The following is a 19682-nucleotide window of genomic DNA, read 5'->3' on the forward strand; positions in this document are numbered from 1 at the left end:
GATAAGATGGAAGGAATTGTTTCAATTTTTTTTTGTATATGCTAAGATTTGCTTTGTGTCCTAAAATATGGTCTATTTAAAAGATTCATGTGTGGCTTGGAGAAGAAAGTATAGTTGCTGATGGATGAAATATTCTATAGATATCTGTTAGGCCCATTTGATTGACAGTATCTTATAGGTCTGAAGAATATTTACTTAGTTTATGTCTGAATGATCTATTAGTGAGAGAGGTGTCTTGAAATCACCCAGTATTATGGTATCGGAGTCTATCTGAGACTTCGTCAAGTAGTTTTGTTCTGTGTAAGTAGATGTGCCAACAATCATTTTTTAAAAATTTTAAAGAAGAAAAAATAATTTCCATAGAAAAACACTGTTATACCAAGGACTTATATGCAGTGCTGGAAATGGCAGCTGGGAATTTGCCATCCTTTCCTTCCCTGGTGACTGATCTCTAAATGCCATCTCTATTGCTATGAATTAGGTTATACATTTGTACAACCTAGCCAGCCCATTTCTACTCCAAACAGAGCTGGTGTGGATAATACACATTTTGATAACTGGGGATAATAAACTTGCTTATACACTAAAAGAAAAAAAAAAAAAAACAGTTGCAATGTTCTTTCCCAGCCTCCACACACTTCTGTTTTGTCTCATTTCTTTTTTTTGTGGTGCTGGGGATCCAACCTAGGACCTTGTGCATGGTAGGCAAGCACTGAGCAACATCCCCAGCCCTCTGTATTCTTTTCAGAATCCAAATTCTACAAAACTTTTCTCTTCCCAGGAACCCCCATAAATACATCATTAGATGATTCAAATATGGGAGCTTCCAGAGCCACCATCTGAATGGAGACAAGAGCAGATGCACCATCTTAGAGAACAAGAAGCAAAGTCCCTCATTTGCATAATGGTACAGAGTGAGTCATTATCATTAGGGAAAATGAATACATCTGATCTTGCAAATGTGTCACCTCAAATAAAAGAAACATGCAAGGATTAAAAAATAGGCGTCTGGAAAAAAAACAGTTCCCTGCCGTTGATGGACGCTAAGAAAGTTCACCAGAGGGTGGCACCATTTGAGTCTCAAGGAAAATAACCTCACCAAGCAGGGAGAAGAGTCACTTAGGGAGAAGGTCACTTAGGATTGGTCACCTTCACAGTGCACAAAGACCATCAGCTCTCAGAGTCCATCATTACCTTCCTTAGATGCATCACATCCAGAATGTCGTCACAGACTTATCTAATACAATCCCTCTGCTATTTTTTGTTAGGGTTCTCTTTTTCTTGACATTTATGGCCTAAAAACACTGAGGAGTCCTGCATCCAGGAAAATACACAGTAAGGTGGCTATTCTGTGCAGGGATATGCCTGGGGCTCCCACTGACACCAAGATGAAGTCAGGCCAGGGATACCCCTCAGGGCCTGCTCTGTGCCCAGTCAATGTTGGCACCCAACTCCCCTGGCCGGGATCTAGGGTCCTCATCCCTGTCCTGGATGTCTTACTTTGTCTTGGATAATGAGTGCTCAAGTCACTAGGACATGAAGCAGAAATAACCAGGATACCAAAAGCCAGGCACAAAATGACAGGGCACAGAAGGCTTGTCAGTCCCAGTTCCCCTCAAAGCTCAGGAAAGTACCCACGTTGTGGCCTCTGAGAAAGGCATGAACATGAGGGTGGAAGATGGAGTGTGCTCCAGGAGGCGCACCCTGAGTCTCCAACACTGGCCAGGTAACCTAGCTAAAGTGAAACTAGAATTAGAATTAAGTCAAAAGGTCCAGACCAGAACTCTTCCTACCAGGGCCACATTATATTTATAAGCCTTTAATATCTGGTCCTTAGAGGGAAACTTTACTTAAAAATACTCCGGTGTCTCAGTCTATACTATGTCTGGTTAACATCAGGTTTTGTTTCATTATCCAACTTTGAGGAACTATTTCTGTCTAGGAAGAACTACACTTGATTCTTTCTGGCAGAAATTAGCAGAGTAAGATTTTAGGAATGATTACTAATGGAAAGAAGGAAATCTGAACACTTTTCTGAAGAATAAGTTTCAAGTGTTTTTATAGTCAGGGTACTGCTATATAAACACTCCCAAATCTCAGTGGCTTCAAAGAATTACATCTTGATTAAACCATAGTCTAATGTAGGTAAGCAAAATAAGGAAGGAGATGCACACGGGGAAGGTTTTGTTTTACGGAGTCAATCAAGGATCAAGTCTGACAAAAGGGTCTGTGGCCTAAACTAGGTTAGCAGCCACTGAACTCATGGCTTTGTCATTTCCTATGGCCTTGAAGTCTTCCATAGTAGGCCAAGGAGAGAAGAAACAGCATGAAGAGCCACGTGGAAAGTTGTAGAGCCAGCTGAGAAATGCCTTAATTACAGCACTTCTCTCCACAGTCTGCTGACCAGAACTCAGTAATATGGGCCCTAACTTCAGTCAAGACTGTCAAGTATAGTCTCTCTGGGTGCTCAGAGGAAAAGGAAATGAGGTTTGGTGAACATACAGCAATACCTCTGCTACACTATCACATATTTGTTAGACTACATCAATAATAACACAAATATGGAATGATATACTGGTACAAATACTAAATGACTATACTAAAATGCTACAATGTAAATTGCTATAATGTAAATTTGGAAAAACACAAACTGCAAAAATGATACAAACATTGAATTATATAAGACAATTAGTACATGATAGAAATAATCAGTGACACCAAATGATACAAATACTAAATGATATGGTGATAACCAAAACTAAATGACAAGATAGGCATGGTGGCATGTGCCTTTAATTTCAGTAACAAGGGAGGCTGAGGCAGAAGGACCCCAAGTTCAAGGCCAGCCTCAGCCTCAGACCCTATCTCAAAATTAAAAACAAAAAGGACTAAGGGTGTAGTTCAGTGGTAGAGCACACCTGGGTTCAATCCCTAGCACCAAAAACAACAAAACCTAAATGACAGACATTTGATATTGATACACTACTAGATGAAACAATAATGTAAATACCAAATGACATGCTGATGCTAAATAATACAGATACTTAACATCTATTTATGTGCAAAGCACCTCCCTGACATTAGTCCTGGGAGGAAGACCTGCCTGGACTGCAACAGCTGCAGAGAATGGCTGGCCAGAGGGATCGACTGCTCACCCCAGAGGGATGCTCACAGGAGCGGCCTCACCAGCATGAAGAAATGGAAAGATGGGTGGAGTCTGTGTCAGGGATGGTAATACTGCTTTCTCCAAAAGGTCGGGACAGAAAAGCAACACAGAGTTTTTTGAGCTTTAATGAAATTTAAATCTAATTCTGTCAGAGATGCCTTCTGAAACCATCTAACTCCAAGGCATTTTCTTTCATTTGAAAAAAACAATTAGTTTCTGTGTCTTTCCTTAAATAAGCTGATTGATTAACATGATTGCTAATTGTTGAATATGATAACCCATCCTCAATTCTAGGGACAAGATTATTCCTCATTTTGAGAGGAGAAAGTTAAGGCTTGAAGGTGAAAAGGAATGCAAGAACAGGGCTCAGGGATCATGCTAGGGTTTTAGTCCTGGACTCCACCACACCAGCAATGGCACTGTTCTGCACCCTATAGATAGGAGCTTAGATGCCAAAAAGGATTTTGAGGTCAGCCAAGGTGAGCTTGGTGACAGATTCTCCAGATCCAGATAGAACCTGTTTGGCCAGATCTTTCTTTTTTTCCTGGAGCTGTAAGATCTTCTCTTCCACTGTTCCTTCACAAACGAACCTAAAAAAGCAAACAAATAAGCACTCTGAGAAACTCAAGGTAGTGTATCCAATAATACATTCAAACTTCTATTATGTTCAGCTTTTAATGAGATTCATGTTAGGTTTCCTTAGAATTGAATAAGAACCCTGTGTTTAAAGGATCAAAACACACTCGACTAAATATATGTCTATTTAAAATATTTCTCTCAAATTGACTTGTGATTTCATTCTGAAGCTTAGGGTAATCAAGAAAGCCCCAAACAAGCAAAAGATATCCCTATTCCAAAAAAGTATACTGACTTGGCTTTCAGACAAAAAGCTCCATTTGATAAGGTCGAAAGGCTTATCAAAGGTCTGCCAGGTATATGTGTGCTTGTTTAAGTACAAACAGTCTAATTTCTTGGCTAATTCATACCAAAAACCAGGTTTTTCAAACTAAGGAAGTATTCCTATTGTCATTCACTCATTCATTCAACAAGTATGAATTAAGTACCTGCTATATATACCATGTACTATACTAGGAGTGGGGACGAAGAGATGAATAGAGTTTTGCTCTGAAGAATATAAGGCAGACAAGAAAATCTAAGAATAATAAAACCTAGTTATTGAAGTATGTCTAGGAAATCAAGAAAAACTGTCTAGGGTAATCAAGGAAGGTGTCATTAAGGGTTAATTCTTAATACGTGACCTGTAGGATTAGCAAGGGTTTGCCAGATGGGATAATGGGGTGGTAGGGGGTGGAGGGGAATCCCAGAGAATGGGAACGTGTGTGTATCAGCGCTGAATTTCAGAATAAGGTTATGCTGGAGGAAAATCACGTCATCCAGCAGCAAAATCTCAGGAAGCTGGTGGGGCCAGATAACAAGTGGCTCTGCATGTCATGCTAAGACGTTTAGATGTCATCTACAGGGAGAGAGAGCCATGAATTTGAGGAGTGGAACCTCAGAATCAGAGGAGTTAGGAAGAGCTCTCTGGTGATGATACAGAGGACAGAAATCAGTAGAGCTGGAAAGAGGGAGGGGGCGGTGGGGAAAGAAGGAATGGTATTAGAAACATTCAGAATACACAAATAAAGGACTTGGCATATGGAAAGTGAGAAAGAGGGATGAGTTGAATTTCTGGCCTTTTGATTAGGTAAACAGTGGCACTACTCACAAAGACAATGAATACAGAATAAAAAGTAGATTTGAAGTGGTGGAAAGAAGCAATTTCAGTTTGTGACTTTTTGATCTTGGAGCATGTAATTACACTTGCTATGTAGGTACATAATAGGTATTCATTTTAGGAACTGAATGAACAAATGGAAGAATGTATACAGATGGATGTGTGGGCATCAGATTCAGATATCTAGCAGAAATTTGGATGTCTGAGGCCTGAAGTTTAGTAGGCAGAAGAATTAAAAAGATACAGACTTTGGACTTACTGGAGTGGCTTGAAATTTTAAGGCAAGGACATACATCGTGAGCAGAGAATAAATCTAAAGAATCACTGCATTTGGAAAAGATCGGAAGTCATGTTGCCCCTTAGCAAGAGCAGCTTAAGTGAAGCAAGAAAGGTGAAAGCCAGTTTGCAAAGACTGAGGAATGAATGGGAGGTAAGCAAGTAAAACAGACAGCAATTTCTAAATTCTTCAGGAAACCCAGTCATGAAAAAGAAGGAGAAAAGGGGTCACAGTGAGAGTGCTACATTGTAGTATTAGGCAAGTTTTGTTGTTTTTAAAGACAGGAAGGTCTCAAATAGAGGAATATTTGGCAAAATAGTGAGCTTGTGCTCTTTAAAAAGTCAATGTCATAAAACAAAGAATGACTGAGGCACTATGCCAGAATAAGGAGACAAAGTTGTGACAACTGATGCTCTACAGGATCTAGGATCTTCTTCTGTTGTGCCACTGGAACATGTGGTAAAACTAAATAAGGTCTGCTGATAAGATAATAGGGTTATGTTGATAGCATTAAATCACTAAGTAGTATCAGTTTCAGGAAATGCACACTAAAGTACTCAGGAATAAAGTAGCATCATCTCTGCAACTTACTCTTTAATGATTCAAAAAAAAAGTGAAGCATATGCACATGTACACAATTATACAGGAATCTTTGATACTCTCCTCCTCTTCTTACACATTTTTCTATATGTCTGAGATTATGTCATAATGAAAGTTAAAAGCAAACAAACAAACAAACAAAGAACCAAAAAGGCAAGCCCTTTCTTGGGATACCTGGACTGCCGCACACAAGCCTGTTCTTCTTTGGCAGTGACCAAACTACAAGGTTACAGATTATTTGTTTCTTTCCTGACTACAATCAGGAAAAGAGTATGCCTCAGAAGCATCATGAGTAATGTGACCACCAAACACTTTACATTCTATTAAAATACTACCTAAAGAAGGCTTTCACAAAAACAGATGCTAGGAATTGTCCTCAGGGCCTTAACTCACCTGTGTATGACAACATCTTTCTGCTGTCCTACTCGGTAAATTCGGTCACAAGCCTGATCTTCAAGTGATGGATTCCTGGTTAGAGAAGAGGTAATGTTCAGAGGTTCTGACATCCTACACCAGAGACAATAAACTATGGTTCATTGGCCCAAGCTAGCCCACATTCTGTTTTTGTGTACATTTATAGCTAAAAATGGTTGTTGCATTTTTAAAGGGGTTTAAGGAAATAAAACCCAGAGGAAGATATGTGACAGAGAACTATGTGGCCTAAAAAGTCTAAAATATTTACAGAAAAATGTTGTCAACTCCTATCCTAAGCTATACTGGACTAGGAAAGACTAGTGCCAGATATCATTCTGCCCTCTAAGGAGAAACTAGGGTCAGACTTCTAATAAACACTCTTAGTACTATCATCAGTTGATAACTGTAAGTAACAAGGTCAAACCAATAGTCAAATACAATCTTTAGCTAGGTGGATGACTCTGGGCAAGTTACCTAGCCTCAGCCCTCCAGGCTTCAGATGACTACATGTAAACATGAGGCACAGCTAATGTTCTGAAATTTAACTTTCAACATTAGTATTCTAGTATTCTATGATTTAACTAAAAACATTTGTTACCTTCTTTATAGATTCTCATTATGAACTTGTAATTAGTTTCTCATCTCACTTCTTTAAAATCTTGGATAACCATTCTCCATAGCAGAAAACAGTGTAACTCAGTATGCTTTCCTCACTCTTATGTATATGGGAGTCCCAGGTAAAACTTAAAACACAATCTCCTAGAAGATGACAACAGGTTGGTCTGTACCAATCTAGGCTGCCTGGAGAATTAATTAAACACACAATCTCAGCAATGGTACCTGGTGCAGCAATCCTTGATTGATGTACTATAAAACCAGACAGCGGTACTAATTATTAATTATTTCCTAGTCACACACTAACTTACTAATCTTATGTCCAGGACCAATACCATTGTGTTCCTGGCATGGACACAACATACAACAAATCCAAAGGCTGTATATTAAGTGTCCTTCTAACAGAATTAGAAAATTTCTTTTCCTTTTCATGGTGCTACATCCCCAGTACTGGAGTAATGCTTCTAAAGTTGAGATTCCCTTGGATTGTATGTCTGCAATATGGTTTGGTGGAGAAGAAGTAAAGCTCTTAGCCATGAGGAAAAGCTGTGCCCCAGTTTCCTTGGAAACAGAAATTAGACTAATGATAAAGTGAATGAACTATTTTAAGAAATCATTTGAAGCTTACTCAGGAATTCAGGGACATTAACTAGCCCTATATCCTGCTTAGAACCTGCATCTATAGGCATGTATGCACAGAGGCATCTCCATCAAAGAAGCAGAACACACTGTCTGTGTCCCTCTAACCACTGGTCTCCATACTATACTGTGACAACTCAAGATAAATCCGGAATCATTACCAGTGCATATCCAGAAGAAAAAGATGATTTCCTCCAGTCAGGTTTAGACCAACACCTCCAGCCAAGAGAGAGATTAGCATAACCTTCAAAGGGAAACATATCATTAACTCTACAGTCTTGGTCTCGTAATACATCTGCAATAGTTTGGATCCTAAGTGTACCTCAAAGGTCCATGTTGTACAGGCTCAATCCCCAGCATGGTGCTTTTGGGAGATGGTGGAACCTTTAAGAGGAGGGGGCTAGTGTGAGGTCTTTAGGTTACTGAGACTGTGCCCTTGAAAGTATTAAGTGTGCCCCCCTTTGCTCTTCCTGTCTTTTCCTACTTCCTGGTTGTGAGGTGAGTGATTCTGCACTGCCACATTTTCCTGCCTTGATAAGCTGCCTCACCACAGGCCCAAAAGCAACAGGGCCAATTTACCATGGACTAAAACCTCCAAACCTCTAAGACACAACAAGCCTTTTCTCTTTGTAAGTTGATGATCCCAGAAAATTGTTAAGAGTGACAAAAAGGAATACATTTTCCCTTCCTATCAGGTTTAAGCACAAGATCAAAATAGAAAAACTATGTGTTCCTATCAAACTTCCTCTGGCTGTTGTTTTAAAATATGCATTGACATATCCCATGCCTCACCTTTGAAAAAATTCCCACATCTCTAAACTTCCCATTAACCAGATTATATGTCTCCCATCAGTCCCCTTCCCCTTGATTGCTATATTAATTCTCCTGCCTATCATTCAACTGTACTTATTTATAATTGTATCTGACTTTGTTCTTCCATTTCTTTCCATGTTTCCTCATATCAAAATCTTATTTATCCTTCAAGGCTTGACTTCTCCACAAAGATTCTCCTGATCTTAACCAGCTCTGCTCTGAATCTCCTTTTAGTCCTCATATCTTATTCTCTTTAGAGTACTTGTGCACTTTGATAAGTACCCCAATAAATGTCTAATAAATTTTAAACACTTGGAGAGATCAAAGCTGTGAATATTTTTAAGTTGAATTGCTGTATTATAATGCTCTTTGTATAACTGGGAACAATTTGCTCCTTAATTATAGAGCTCTGCTATGACCAGCTTGTACCTGAGGGCCTCTGGAGTGGTTAAATGCCTCCACCAAGTCCATTCTCTGTTTGGGGTTGACGGAGCCATCAATAGTGGCATAAGTCAATCCGTGCTTCTTAAGATGCAGTGCTACAACTTTCAGCATGTTGGTCCACTGAGAGACAATGACACTGAAAGAAGGAGAAAATAAACACCAACCCCCCTAACAGATTAAACAAACATATTTGTAGAGCTTTAATGCCCCTGTTGATCTTAAGAGACAAAGAAAGGGGAAAAGTTACCTCAGGGGAAAAGATTCTGCTACAGTTTGGATGAGTGTCCTTCAAAGACCCACATGTAAGAACTGGTCCCAGGGAGGAGGGTTAGAAAATGATGTGAACCCTTCAGAGGTGGGGCCTAATGAAATTGCATAGGTTACTGAGGTGGGTCCACTAAAGGGATTGTGGGACCCTATTGCTTCCTCTTAAGTCTCTCTCTCCTTCCTGGCTTCAGATTAACCATTTGTTCTGATATATGCTCCTGCCATTGCCATCTGCTGTTTTCAGAGTTCCAAGTAATGGTGCTGTCCAATCTTGGACTTGAGCTTTCAGAACCGTGAGCCACTTCAAACCTCTATTTCCTAAGTAGCCTGTGTTAAGTATTTCATGTAGTGACATGAAGCATTATGGGCACACACTTAGGTTGCTTGATAAGCTTAAAATGCTTCCAGTTATTTTGAAACTTCATTCTTATCTCATGCTACACAAAGTTAGAAAAAAGTGGTGGCCAGAATAAAATTACCCTGGCTTCCTTTTATTTGGGGGCCTAGTGCTTATCCAGAGATCTGTGGTCCTACAGTAAAGGATACCACCCTGTGACAGAACAACACAGTGCTAGGGTTCCTACCTCCAAAGTCACATTTTAACTAAAGCTTTAAATGTTTAGATTCAAGTATTTCATATATACAAACGCTGCTGTGCAATGTATGTGTAAGGTGTAACAAATGAGGAAATAATCCCCATCTCCACGCACGCAGCTTAAGAAGCACATCAGCAGTGCTGCTACAGCACTTGACTTTCCTGTGTCACTCCCTGGCTTCCTTCATGTGCTTCTCTACTTTTAATCACTGTTTCAGATGCCTGGCTGCCCCGATCCTCTAGGGATGTCCTTTTCAATCTGTACCACAAACATTTTAATTAGAAATCCTAGAGAATTTGTGATATAACCTCAGTGCTTTCTGCTGAGCATGACTTGAGGTCCTTGATATAAAAAGCTAAGATTTACAACTATCAGCAATATCAAATTTTCTTGCTTAATTATAACCAATGCTTGGATAATGAGAAAACACATTTACCTCTTTTGGGACTCTGAATTTCTTCGGATTGCCTCCAACTCTGCCAACAGAGATGATATCTGGGAAAAGGTAACATTAACATTGCAGGTTTAAGCATTCACCTTTCTCCATTTTCTCTCACCAAAAGTACTAAAGCACTCTCCTGGAAGGCCTCTAAGCTTCTGGGATGACTTCTCTCTACTCTGTTCACCCCTGTAGTCAGGAGCTATTCCTAAAATGTAAGCTTGTCATTTTCCTGCCCTGGCTGAAGCCCCTTCCATAGCTCCCCACTAAAGACAAAGTCCAAGCTCCTTAAAATGACAGGCTCAATCTTCACTGCTCTTGCCTCTGCTTACTTTTCTAGGCTCATCTTTTGTAATGATCTCCTCCAATGGAATTTCAATCATATCAAAAGTTGTCCTTCAATAAGCCATGCATAGTCCCACCTTTGTCTATTCTGTTCCCTCTCCCTTGGAACACACTTCCATATCAGCTTAATGTCACTTTTGGAGGCCCTCTTTAGGCTCCAAAGTATGGGTTATGCTCACTACCTATGTGCTACTATTTTGTCCCTACAATTTTTTATCCTACTATTATAGTCCTAATTATACATTTAATTGCTTAATAATCATCTCTTTCTTCCAGGACTTGATATGCTTCAAGGGGTCAAAGGCAGCACATGTCTGACTCATTTCTGTACTCCTAGCCCCTAGTACCCTGGTGGAACAGAGAAGGTACTATCTTCATACTTGCAAAAGAAGAAAGTGAAATAGTTTTATCTACTTTAAGGGTTGCTCCAAATGTCAATGAAGAAGAGAACCTGTTCAGACTGAGGAATAACTGTTAAAGCTTCCAAACAAGCTCTCTGGGCATTCACCTAAAAACCTTTAGGATGCTTTTAAGTCCACATGGAAGTGGTCACTAAGAACATAGCAACATGACTGTGGAGAGCAGCTGAGTTCACTCTTTTGACTGCTAAAGCAAAAGACATTTCAAAAGTCTCTAAGGACCCTAAAGTTCATCTCCTGAGTGGTGGAAAACTGGACCAGACAGCTATCAGGAAACAAATATAGTTTTTACACTGCCATGGCTGTTCCACATGGGAACCCATATTCCTCGTTAGTAAAATGGGACTTGAGGTGTGCTAAGCTCCCACCTTCTAGGCTATTGTTACTGGGATAACCTGAGGCTGCTTTCCAATTTAATGAACATTCTGATGCTTGGGCAGGAAATGAAACAAGCACTGTACATTTGAATGAGCAGGAAGAAAAGCAGGTTAGGCTTGTTTTTAGTTAACAATAAAACAGAGACACTTAAGTTGCCTGGTGTCTCTCAGCATCAGGAGGTTATATAAGAAGCCATGATTCCCAGATGAAAAAGACGGCAGGAGGTATTTTAAGAAAACTGAAGTAGGAGGGCTGGATTCATGGTCCAGGAGCTGGGGTTAAATTCCAGGAAGATGATTCCCTCCCTCATGAACCTGGTTTGAACCTCTATTAAGGGGCTTATGTTAGAAGCCTTGTGAATAAATATATCTGATTATCAATGGTAAGGAAAACAAATAATTAGGAATATAAGTTTTAGCTAACTCTGAGTTCTGGAACATGAACTCTAGCCACATATGGAGCTCTTCTTATCTCTCTCTCAGCTATTTGTGGTAAAGACCTGGGTAGATGTTTTAAAATTTTAATTAAGAGGCAGCTTTTCTTTAAAAAAAAAAAATTCCATCCCCTTGGCAATAAACTCCCTTCTAGTCTACACTTTTTTAAGCCTTTCAAAAGACAGGCTGAGGTTCAGAGTGGCAACTTAAGATCAAGATGGAGAGAGAAACAAGGCATACTTTCAGGGTGTGCAGGATAAGGGAGCACATTCCAAACCCACAGCAAGAGAGGACTCAAGTTACAGTACAGCTCAGTCTTCCTCTAATAGGACTCTTTGGCCTTAGAAAGCTTTGACAAAAATAGAACAGAATGACTAATGAAGATAGAAGGCCATGAAGAAAGTGACACTCACAGATGGAAGCCTTTCAACAAGTCAAAGCAACTGGTGCTCATGTGTATTACAGAATCCCTAGGCTCAAGCCTCTTGAAACTTCAAGTTTTCCCTTAACAAATTGCTCACTTGCTTAGGTCCCATCCCTAGCATAACCTGGCAGCCTCCTTTCCCAGTAATCTATGACAGAAAACCTGCCTTGATAGCAAAGCTGTTCCAAACCACTCTCTGAATGCCCACTATGTCATGAGGTTTTAGGGTTCTTTGTGGCGTAAAATGAGGTTAATGGGTCAGCTACCATCTAATAGTTCTTCCTCTACCATCAAATGGTTCTACCCACTTGGACAAACGAGGCACTCCAACACAGGAAATGAATGAGAATCCAGTTATCTCTACTAAGAACAGAGGTGACAAAAGTACCTTGGTGCTCACTTGTGTGTCTTCAAAAAGTTCCACCTTGAAGGATGTACCATTAAGGGAAACAGCACGAGATGGTTCTGAGTCATGGAGTTCGGACAAGGTCAAAGCACTGAGCTGTTCCTCCAGGGACAGGACAAGGCCTTCGCTCTTCAGTTCTGTAGGGTCCAGGGCCTAAGCAGAACAAAGAAAGGGACAGGAACAATTGGGCAGTGGAAGCAGCATGCATTATTACTTGCTGATGAGGTTCTGATTGTTTAACGCTTCAGAGAACAAAATGCCTTGTAATTTATCTTTAATAATTTCTCAGAGAAACCCTCCTTAAAGTATGTTCTGCAAGTTTTTTTTCAACCAATTAAAGAAATACCATGGAATTTTTTAAAGACTTGGACAGATAAGATGATCATTCTCTCTCAGCTAGAATAATACAGTTAATTAAGCAGCTAATGATCAAAATACATTACAACAGCTTCTCAAATGAATGCTATGTGCCTCTTAATTTTGGATGTGCCTCTATTTAATGTCAAGATAGCTTTTCAATTTGTATAACTACTTGAGTTTTCATATCTAGACCTAAAAGCCTTAATCCTAAACACCAATAACTGAATTAACCTTAGGACATTCCAAAATACGGCAGCATTCACGAATTTCCTTTTAAAATAAAACGTGACTTCCCATTCTCAAAGTCTATCTAATGTAAAACAAACAATAATGGTGTGTCTTCTCAATGCCACAGGAATCAAGACTAATAAATATTAACATTTAAAGCAAAATAAATAAGCCCCTCCTCTCTGCTCCACCAAAAAAATAAAACAAAAACTCAAAACACCATTTCCCTTGAACCAGTCAAATGGATCCCAGCTACAGAAGACTGAAATTGTGACACCATGCTAAGGCCTTTTCTTACCGACTTCAGTAAAGAAAGATGGCAGCAACACTGACGGAGTCTCAGCAACTGGGACAGTATGTGAACGGTGCTGGATCTCTGTGAGTCTGCTGCCATGGTCTGCCCAGGCCCACTGGACCCAAACTCCTGTGCCACTTCCAAGAGAGAAGACAAACCCCAGGAAATCGTATAGGATTTAAAACAGAGAAATCTGGGGAAGAATCAGGAACTTGTTGGATCTGAGATTCAGTAATATCATTATACTCATTTTTATTAAGCCAAATGAAATACCCGTTTTCTTTAAAGACATACATGTATTTTAACAAAGCAGATTAAGAAAGCAATTACAAAGAAGTTTAGATCACCAGGTCCTACGTTTGCAGGTCAGTATATTTTACTCTGGTTTGAGGTTCTTAGGTTAGTCTACTCTCTTGGACCTAGGATTCACAACCTCTCATATCTACTATTTAACTACATCAGAATCCCCATTTTCACTAGTGATATGTATTTATGAGTGTCCCTCACCATACCTCTGCTGAATGGATTATCAGGGCTTCTTCCAGATTGGTTGTTTCCACTTTCATATCTTTTTAGATAGGACTGCAGAGCACACCTGCCTCAGATCAAAAAAGAAAATGCACAAATAATGGTCACTAACACTGAGCAGGTTTATAATGGTCACTGCTTAACTGTGCTTGCAAGTGGGACCCAGGCAAATTATAGAAGTGGACTTGATAAATGATACCAAGCTCATAGCAAGCATTAGCCAAAGGTATGGCAAAAGAAACAATTATTGAAAAAACAAAAATCCCTTTTTAAAGTCAGCTAAAAATATAAAGAGAGAAAAAACATATTTACATTGGAAATGAGAGTTATTAAGTAGAAGAGAGGAAATGCAGAATTCAGGGAAGGATAAGACTTCTAATCAAAGTAAAAAGAAAAAACAAGAAGGATGGCGAAGCAGTTTTTTTTTTTGTTTTTTGTTTTTTTTGAAGTTCCAGGGAGATGCTGGGTTACAGGGCAAAGGTCAATGAGAAATAATTTTCTAATACAGCCCCAAGTAGAACAGACAGATCCAGTTTTCAGTGATTATATCCTATGACTTCTATGCAAGGAAACCAATGAAAACTAGGTCGAAAATTTTGCTTTCAATGTGTGTATGAGACAAAGATAAGCTAGAGTGAGTAGAAGGAGGAACAAAAGGGGATAAAAAAAGAATACAGATATACAACATATCAATAATACCATAAATTCAGTTTAAGGAAAGGTGACCCTCTACTGATTCCCAAGCAAAGACAGGAGTAAAACAATGCATGTGAGAAGTTGCTTCTTCACTGCACACACCTTGATCTTGCAAAAAAGACACTATAAACCAGCTCTTCATCTTCAGAAAGCTTTAAATGGTGCAACTGAAATTTACGTTGGGGCAGCCTCACCTGGAAGAATAAAAGAAAAAGGAAGGTGGTATGAATCTATACAAATTAACTAAATGCTACAGAACAAATTCCCCAGATTGACACTAGAAATCTAGCCAACCCCTTGGAAGCATTTCCCACCCATTGAAAAATAAGACAGTGCACAACAGGACTGCTGGAACATGAGGCACAGGATGCGACCCCAGGCCTCCTCAGAGAAAAATGGGAGACTCAGAGGCCCCTGAAGCACAGCAGATGGCTGTTCAACCCCACAGGGATCTGGTCATCCTCCTTCCCTAGCCCCCTGCAGGAATAGGCAGGAATTTGATTACCAAGGGTTTGCCAGTAGAGTCCAGTTGGTCCTTTGTTCTCCTCAGCAAAAGGCTCTTGGTTAAAATACTTAACCGTTCTCCTCCTTTCTTTGAACCATTGTCAACCTGACTTTTCCACAGATTGAACTCATCAAATGGAGAACAGCGGAGAAATCTTTTTTGTTCAGGAGGAAGGACACAGAATAGGGAAGAAGTATGGAAGAATGGAGTAATGGTTCATAGTATAATACAAGGTGAAAACAAATCAGATTTTTTTGTTATATCTGTCATCTAAACATTTTTTGAGTGAATTTCAAAGCAAATATCTGCTACACAAATCAAAAGGATCCAAATCAATAATGAAAACCACATTATAAAAATGTGAGTTTCTCCATTAATAATATTTACATTATCACAAGACATATAACCTGCAGCTAGAGTTTATTCCTAAAGTTTCAAAAGCTAGCAAAGAAAATCCATATTCTCTTTTGGGCAAACCGGAATGAAAGGAAGTACTTTTAAATCAGCATTCTTTTCTACTGGCCTCCAGTAAGTTGTAGTCCAGAGTCTAGTACATGTTTTAAAGCAGAAATAGCCCAAAATGTTCACTGGACTAAAGAAAGATGAATTTTGCTTCCTTTATTTCAATCTCTCCTGTACTTTTGCATACAGGACTAACTATAATCAAAGTCCTCTATCAGTCAGTCAATCACCACATATTTTCTCATAAATATTAATTCTTTTGCTCTTTAAAGGCTGACAGGCTTGCCATTTGCTACATGAGATAATCTGACACACACCAGAGCTTTTATTGTGAGATGTGAAATAATAATGAAAAGTTACAGACAGGGTTCATAGTTACATGATTCCAAGGCTACTACTCACTTCAGCAGTGAATACATATCCAACAAGTTGTTTTGAATAGGGGTTCCAGTGACAGCCCAACGGGCATGAGCTTGCAGCTTACACACAGCAATGGATGTCTGCACACGGGGATTCTTTACATTATGAGCTTCATCCAATATGATTCGAGCCCAGACTATTTGAAGCAAAGGTGTTGAGATGCCCTAGAGAGTGATATCCAGCAACACTGTGGGAACTCGAACATGTCCTCAAGGATTTAGGGGAAATGACAAACAAGTAGTGAGGAACAACTCTGACCCTCTAATTTGCTGAGAGCTGTTACAATGAACTAAATTGAGAAACTAGGAGTAGAATCTCTTAACTGGTTCCAATACATAGGCCACTGGAGAGTCTCAGTCCTTGAGAGTAAGATGCCTAAGAGCAAAATGTTTTCTAATTTGAGTTTTCATTTATTCTTTCAAGGCACATTTGGGCAATGATTATGGGCCAGGACTATAGTAGGTATTCAGTTTGCAAATTCACTCACTCCATAAAAATAATCTAATAATTTAATATAAATTTATTTAAAGCCTATGTTTTAATGTAAGATAAAAAGTCAGACATAAAGCGCAGTTCCTACCCTTTGTGAGCTCAAAATCTAGCAGGGGAGAAAAAGAGACATAATTACAACATGATGTGTAATGACATGGTATATATACAGTAAATCACACTACATAACTCAAAATAAGAAAAGCGGAATCTAGCTGCTCTTGTTCACTGTTGACACCCCAGATAAGATAAAACAGCACCTGACAAGTAACAGATACTCCATATTTGCTGAATAAAATTATGTGCTATGACAAAAGCAAGTACCAGGTGCTAGGAGAGACATTCAAATAAATGGTGGGTAGGGCGTGGTCCACAAAGGATGCTTGAAGCAGGTTAAAAAACAACCTGAAAAAAGGAGTGGTGACAAAGAAGTACATCATGAGGGAGAATAAAGTCACAACAGCATGACAGAGCATGACAGGGACTACATGACTGTACATGTGGTGTCACAGGGAGGGAGAGAGTAGAGAGGAACAGGTGCACTGGCAGAGCTAGATCGCCAAGTGCCTGACACATCATGTAAAGGGGTTTGAGTTTAACCCCTAAGTGATGGAGAACAACTAAAGCATCTGAGAAGTTCATTATCCGTAAGAAGTCAGGGTTGCACCATGAGCTGGAGAAGTGTTCTAGAGATCTCCTAAATACAGAAATCAGTGAACATCATGTCCTACTAAAAACCAGAATTTAGCTCTTGGGACAATACTGTATTTGGGGTGGGGAAGTCTCCACAATGATTATGTGATAAAACCTCCACATCATGTACCAGATGCCCTGGATCTACCTGAAGACACTTAGGGCTTTTTTATGGTTATCATTTAGTCTCTGGCCTATCTGTAGCTCTGTTGTTTGCAACACCCTTTTCTGGAAGTAGAGGGGAGACAAGGAATTAATACCAAAACACAGGTACTAAAAAAAAAGTGTGCACAAAAATAAAATGAATCATGAGAGTATACTCCACATACTCTAAGATAAAAATAGCAACAAGAGACTCTCCTTTTTTGTGTGACTATTACTGCCACAAAGCAGTATAGTAAACTTTAACTCTAAAACACAACTGAACACTGTGCCAAGTCCCAACCTTTATCACTGAAGTTGTTGTCTAGGATATAAGAGATGGAACAGAGAAAAGAACTACTCATTTCCACCAGGGGAAGAGCACTGCTGCAGATTCCTTAGCTCTCTCAGAGGCTGTAAAAGATTCCCATTAAATGATGTGTGACTCCAGCTCTACTTGCCTGGCAACCCGAGCCTCACCTTCACACTGAGGTTTGCACCTGGGACCTCTCCCTCATGCTTCACTGTGGGAATCTCCTTGGCCAGAAGGCTGTAAGTAGTAATCACGACGTCATACATAGAGAGGCTGCATAGATACAACAGAAAACAATAAACAATAAACAAACAATAAAAAATCCCTCTATGGACAAGAGGCATAGTTGATGTCTTTGCATAAATGCCTAGATCTGAGATTAGACAGAATCAATCAACACATATCCTTAACACACACACACACACACACATACACACACACACACAATTTTTGAAGAGATAAACTTTACCCAGCTGATTTTCCTATCTCTAAACTGGTCATTTTTACAATCTGTTTCACTACAGCTAGAATAGCCTACCCTTTCCCATCCAATGAATCAAAAGGAAAATCTCATATTAAGCTTGATATGAGCTGGCCAGAACAGAATGTAGGGCAGGATTGGGAATGGACATTTAATAGTGATTTTTGAGATGAATTATGATAAAGTCCCAGAGAAAAAAGAAACCCTGAAAGCACTGTTCGCTTCACATCAATGATGCCTTCTGCCCACCACACCTTGCTATAACAGACTTGTGAAAACCCATTAATGAGCTTTGATATTTAGCTATAAAAGTGCATGCTATAAACTTTCAGTTTACCTTCCCTATGCTCTTTACATGTAAAAATTCTTATTACAGACATACATCTTATTCCAATGAATATCATGTGCCTGAGAGAATCGCAATAAATATTTTTGATAAAAATTATATGGCTGATTCAGAGAGGCAGCAATGTCTATAAGCTGCCTTAGTATCATATAAGAAGTATAATTGACAATGATTCCAATCAGTCAACTGGCACATTCTGAAAAACAAACCAGTTATGCTCGAAGTGCGAATCAAGTGAGATCAAATTTACTTCCAAATAAAAATTCAGAACAAAGACAGGCATTTTAAGTACTCTGTGCCAAGGAAGATCTGCAGGCCCACCATTGCTGCCACAATACCTCCTGCCTGCTGAAGTGACCATCCATCATGAAAGTTGTACTTAACACCAAAGGTCAATAATCTGGCAATATAGTCCCAAAGACTGCTGCCCTGTTGTATAGCAGATAAAAAATCCAATATGAAAGGTTAAGGAGATTACCTAAAAGAGGAAAAAACTTGGTTCTCATTAGAGCAGCAAGTATTCACCCCAGATTCTCACATTACAATTAGAAACAGAAAAAAAAAAAAATTCCTTTAAAGTCAAAAGACAGGGTTGGGGATGTAGCCCAGTAGTAGAGAACTTACTTAGCATGCATAAAGCCCTGGATTCAATCCCCAGCACCATATATACACACACAACAAGAGAAATACTAGGACCAAGGTTACCATCTGGAGTACTCTTTCCTCCTTCCCAAGAATCCCCTTACAGGAATTTATAATTAGATTTAATCAACCAACATTCTTTTTTGTTTTGCCAGGCTGGGAATTGAACCCAGGGCCTAGTACATGCTAGGTACGTGCTAATCATTGATGTACATCCTTAGTACCAAATCATTCTAAACTCTTAAGTCTAAAACTTCTTAAATGGTTTCTATATGAAAAATAGAGCAATTAGAAAACACACATACACACACACAGCCTGTAGCAACTAAACATCAGAATTTTATCAAGTTACTCTACAATACTGGGATGGTTCCATTCACACCATCAGGAAAAGAATGAAAAGAACATGAGTTCTTTAGCAATCAAGAGATACTGTGACATGTCCTCATTTACCAGAGAAAGTGGTTGCCACCTGGCTGACAACTCAGGCATCTCAGGCCTCTTACATGGCAGCTTTTGTGGGAACAGGGACAGTGACATGACACAAGAGAACACCACTATCTCAAGATGTGGCTCTTGAGACACAAAGACTGTGTGGTGATGAGAGTGAATCTGTCTTTGGTCTTCACACATATGGTCAGTCCTAAGTGAAGAATCAGGGCGAGCAAGAAC

The 19682-nt window shown here is 39.4% G+C and overlaps 1 protein-coding gene across 4 annotated transcripts in view; it reads right to left on the reverse strand.

Moving 5' to 3' along the window:
* Nucleotides 1-990: 990 nt before the first annotated feature.
* The window catches only part of Ttf2 (transcription termination factor 2), a 38946-nt gene continuing 20254 nt past the window's right edge, over nucleotides 991-19682 (reverse strand). For 3 of the 4 annotated variants that reach the window (XM_047515807.1, XM_047515800.1, XM_047515818.1), the window contains exons 12-23: nucleotides 17709-17814; nucleotides 15888-16069; nucleotides 15024-15177; nucleotides 14621-14712; nucleotides 13807-13889; nucleotides 13298-13431; nucleotides 12394-12564; nucleotides 10003-10061; nucleotides 8689-8839; nucleotides 7608-7690; nucleotides 6172-6246; nucleotides 991-3756 (exon numbers count right to left, since the gene is read on the reverse strand). In XM_047515807.1, coding sequence (XP_047371763.1) covers nucleotides 3612-3756; nucleotides 6172-6246; nucleotides 7608-7690; nucleotides 8689-8839; nucleotides 10003-10061; nucleotides 12394-12564; nucleotides 13298-13431; nucleotides 13807-13889; nucleotides 14621-14712; nucleotides 15024-15177; nucleotides 15888-16069; nucleotides 17709-17814 — 1435 coding nt within the window. In that variant the 3' untranslated portion in view covers nucleotides 991-3611. Of the gene's footprint in view, nucleotides 3757-6171; nucleotides 6247-7607; nucleotides 7691-8688; nucleotides 8840-10002; nucleotides 10062-12393; nucleotides 12565-13297; nucleotides 13488-13806; nucleotides 13890-14620; nucleotides 14713-15023; nucleotides 15178-15887; nucleotides 16070-17708; nucleotides 17815-19682 lie in introns of those variants that run through there. The other variant, XM_047515825.1, reaches the window with a different exon arrangement.

This window comes from Sciurus carolinensis, chromosome 1, assembly GCF_902686445.1.
Source record: "Sciurus carolinensis chromosome 1, mSciCar1.2, whole genome shotgun sequence".
NCBI classification, from domain to species: Eukaryota; Metazoa; Chordata; class Mammalia; order Rodentia; family Sciuridae; genus Sciurus; species Sciurus carolinensis.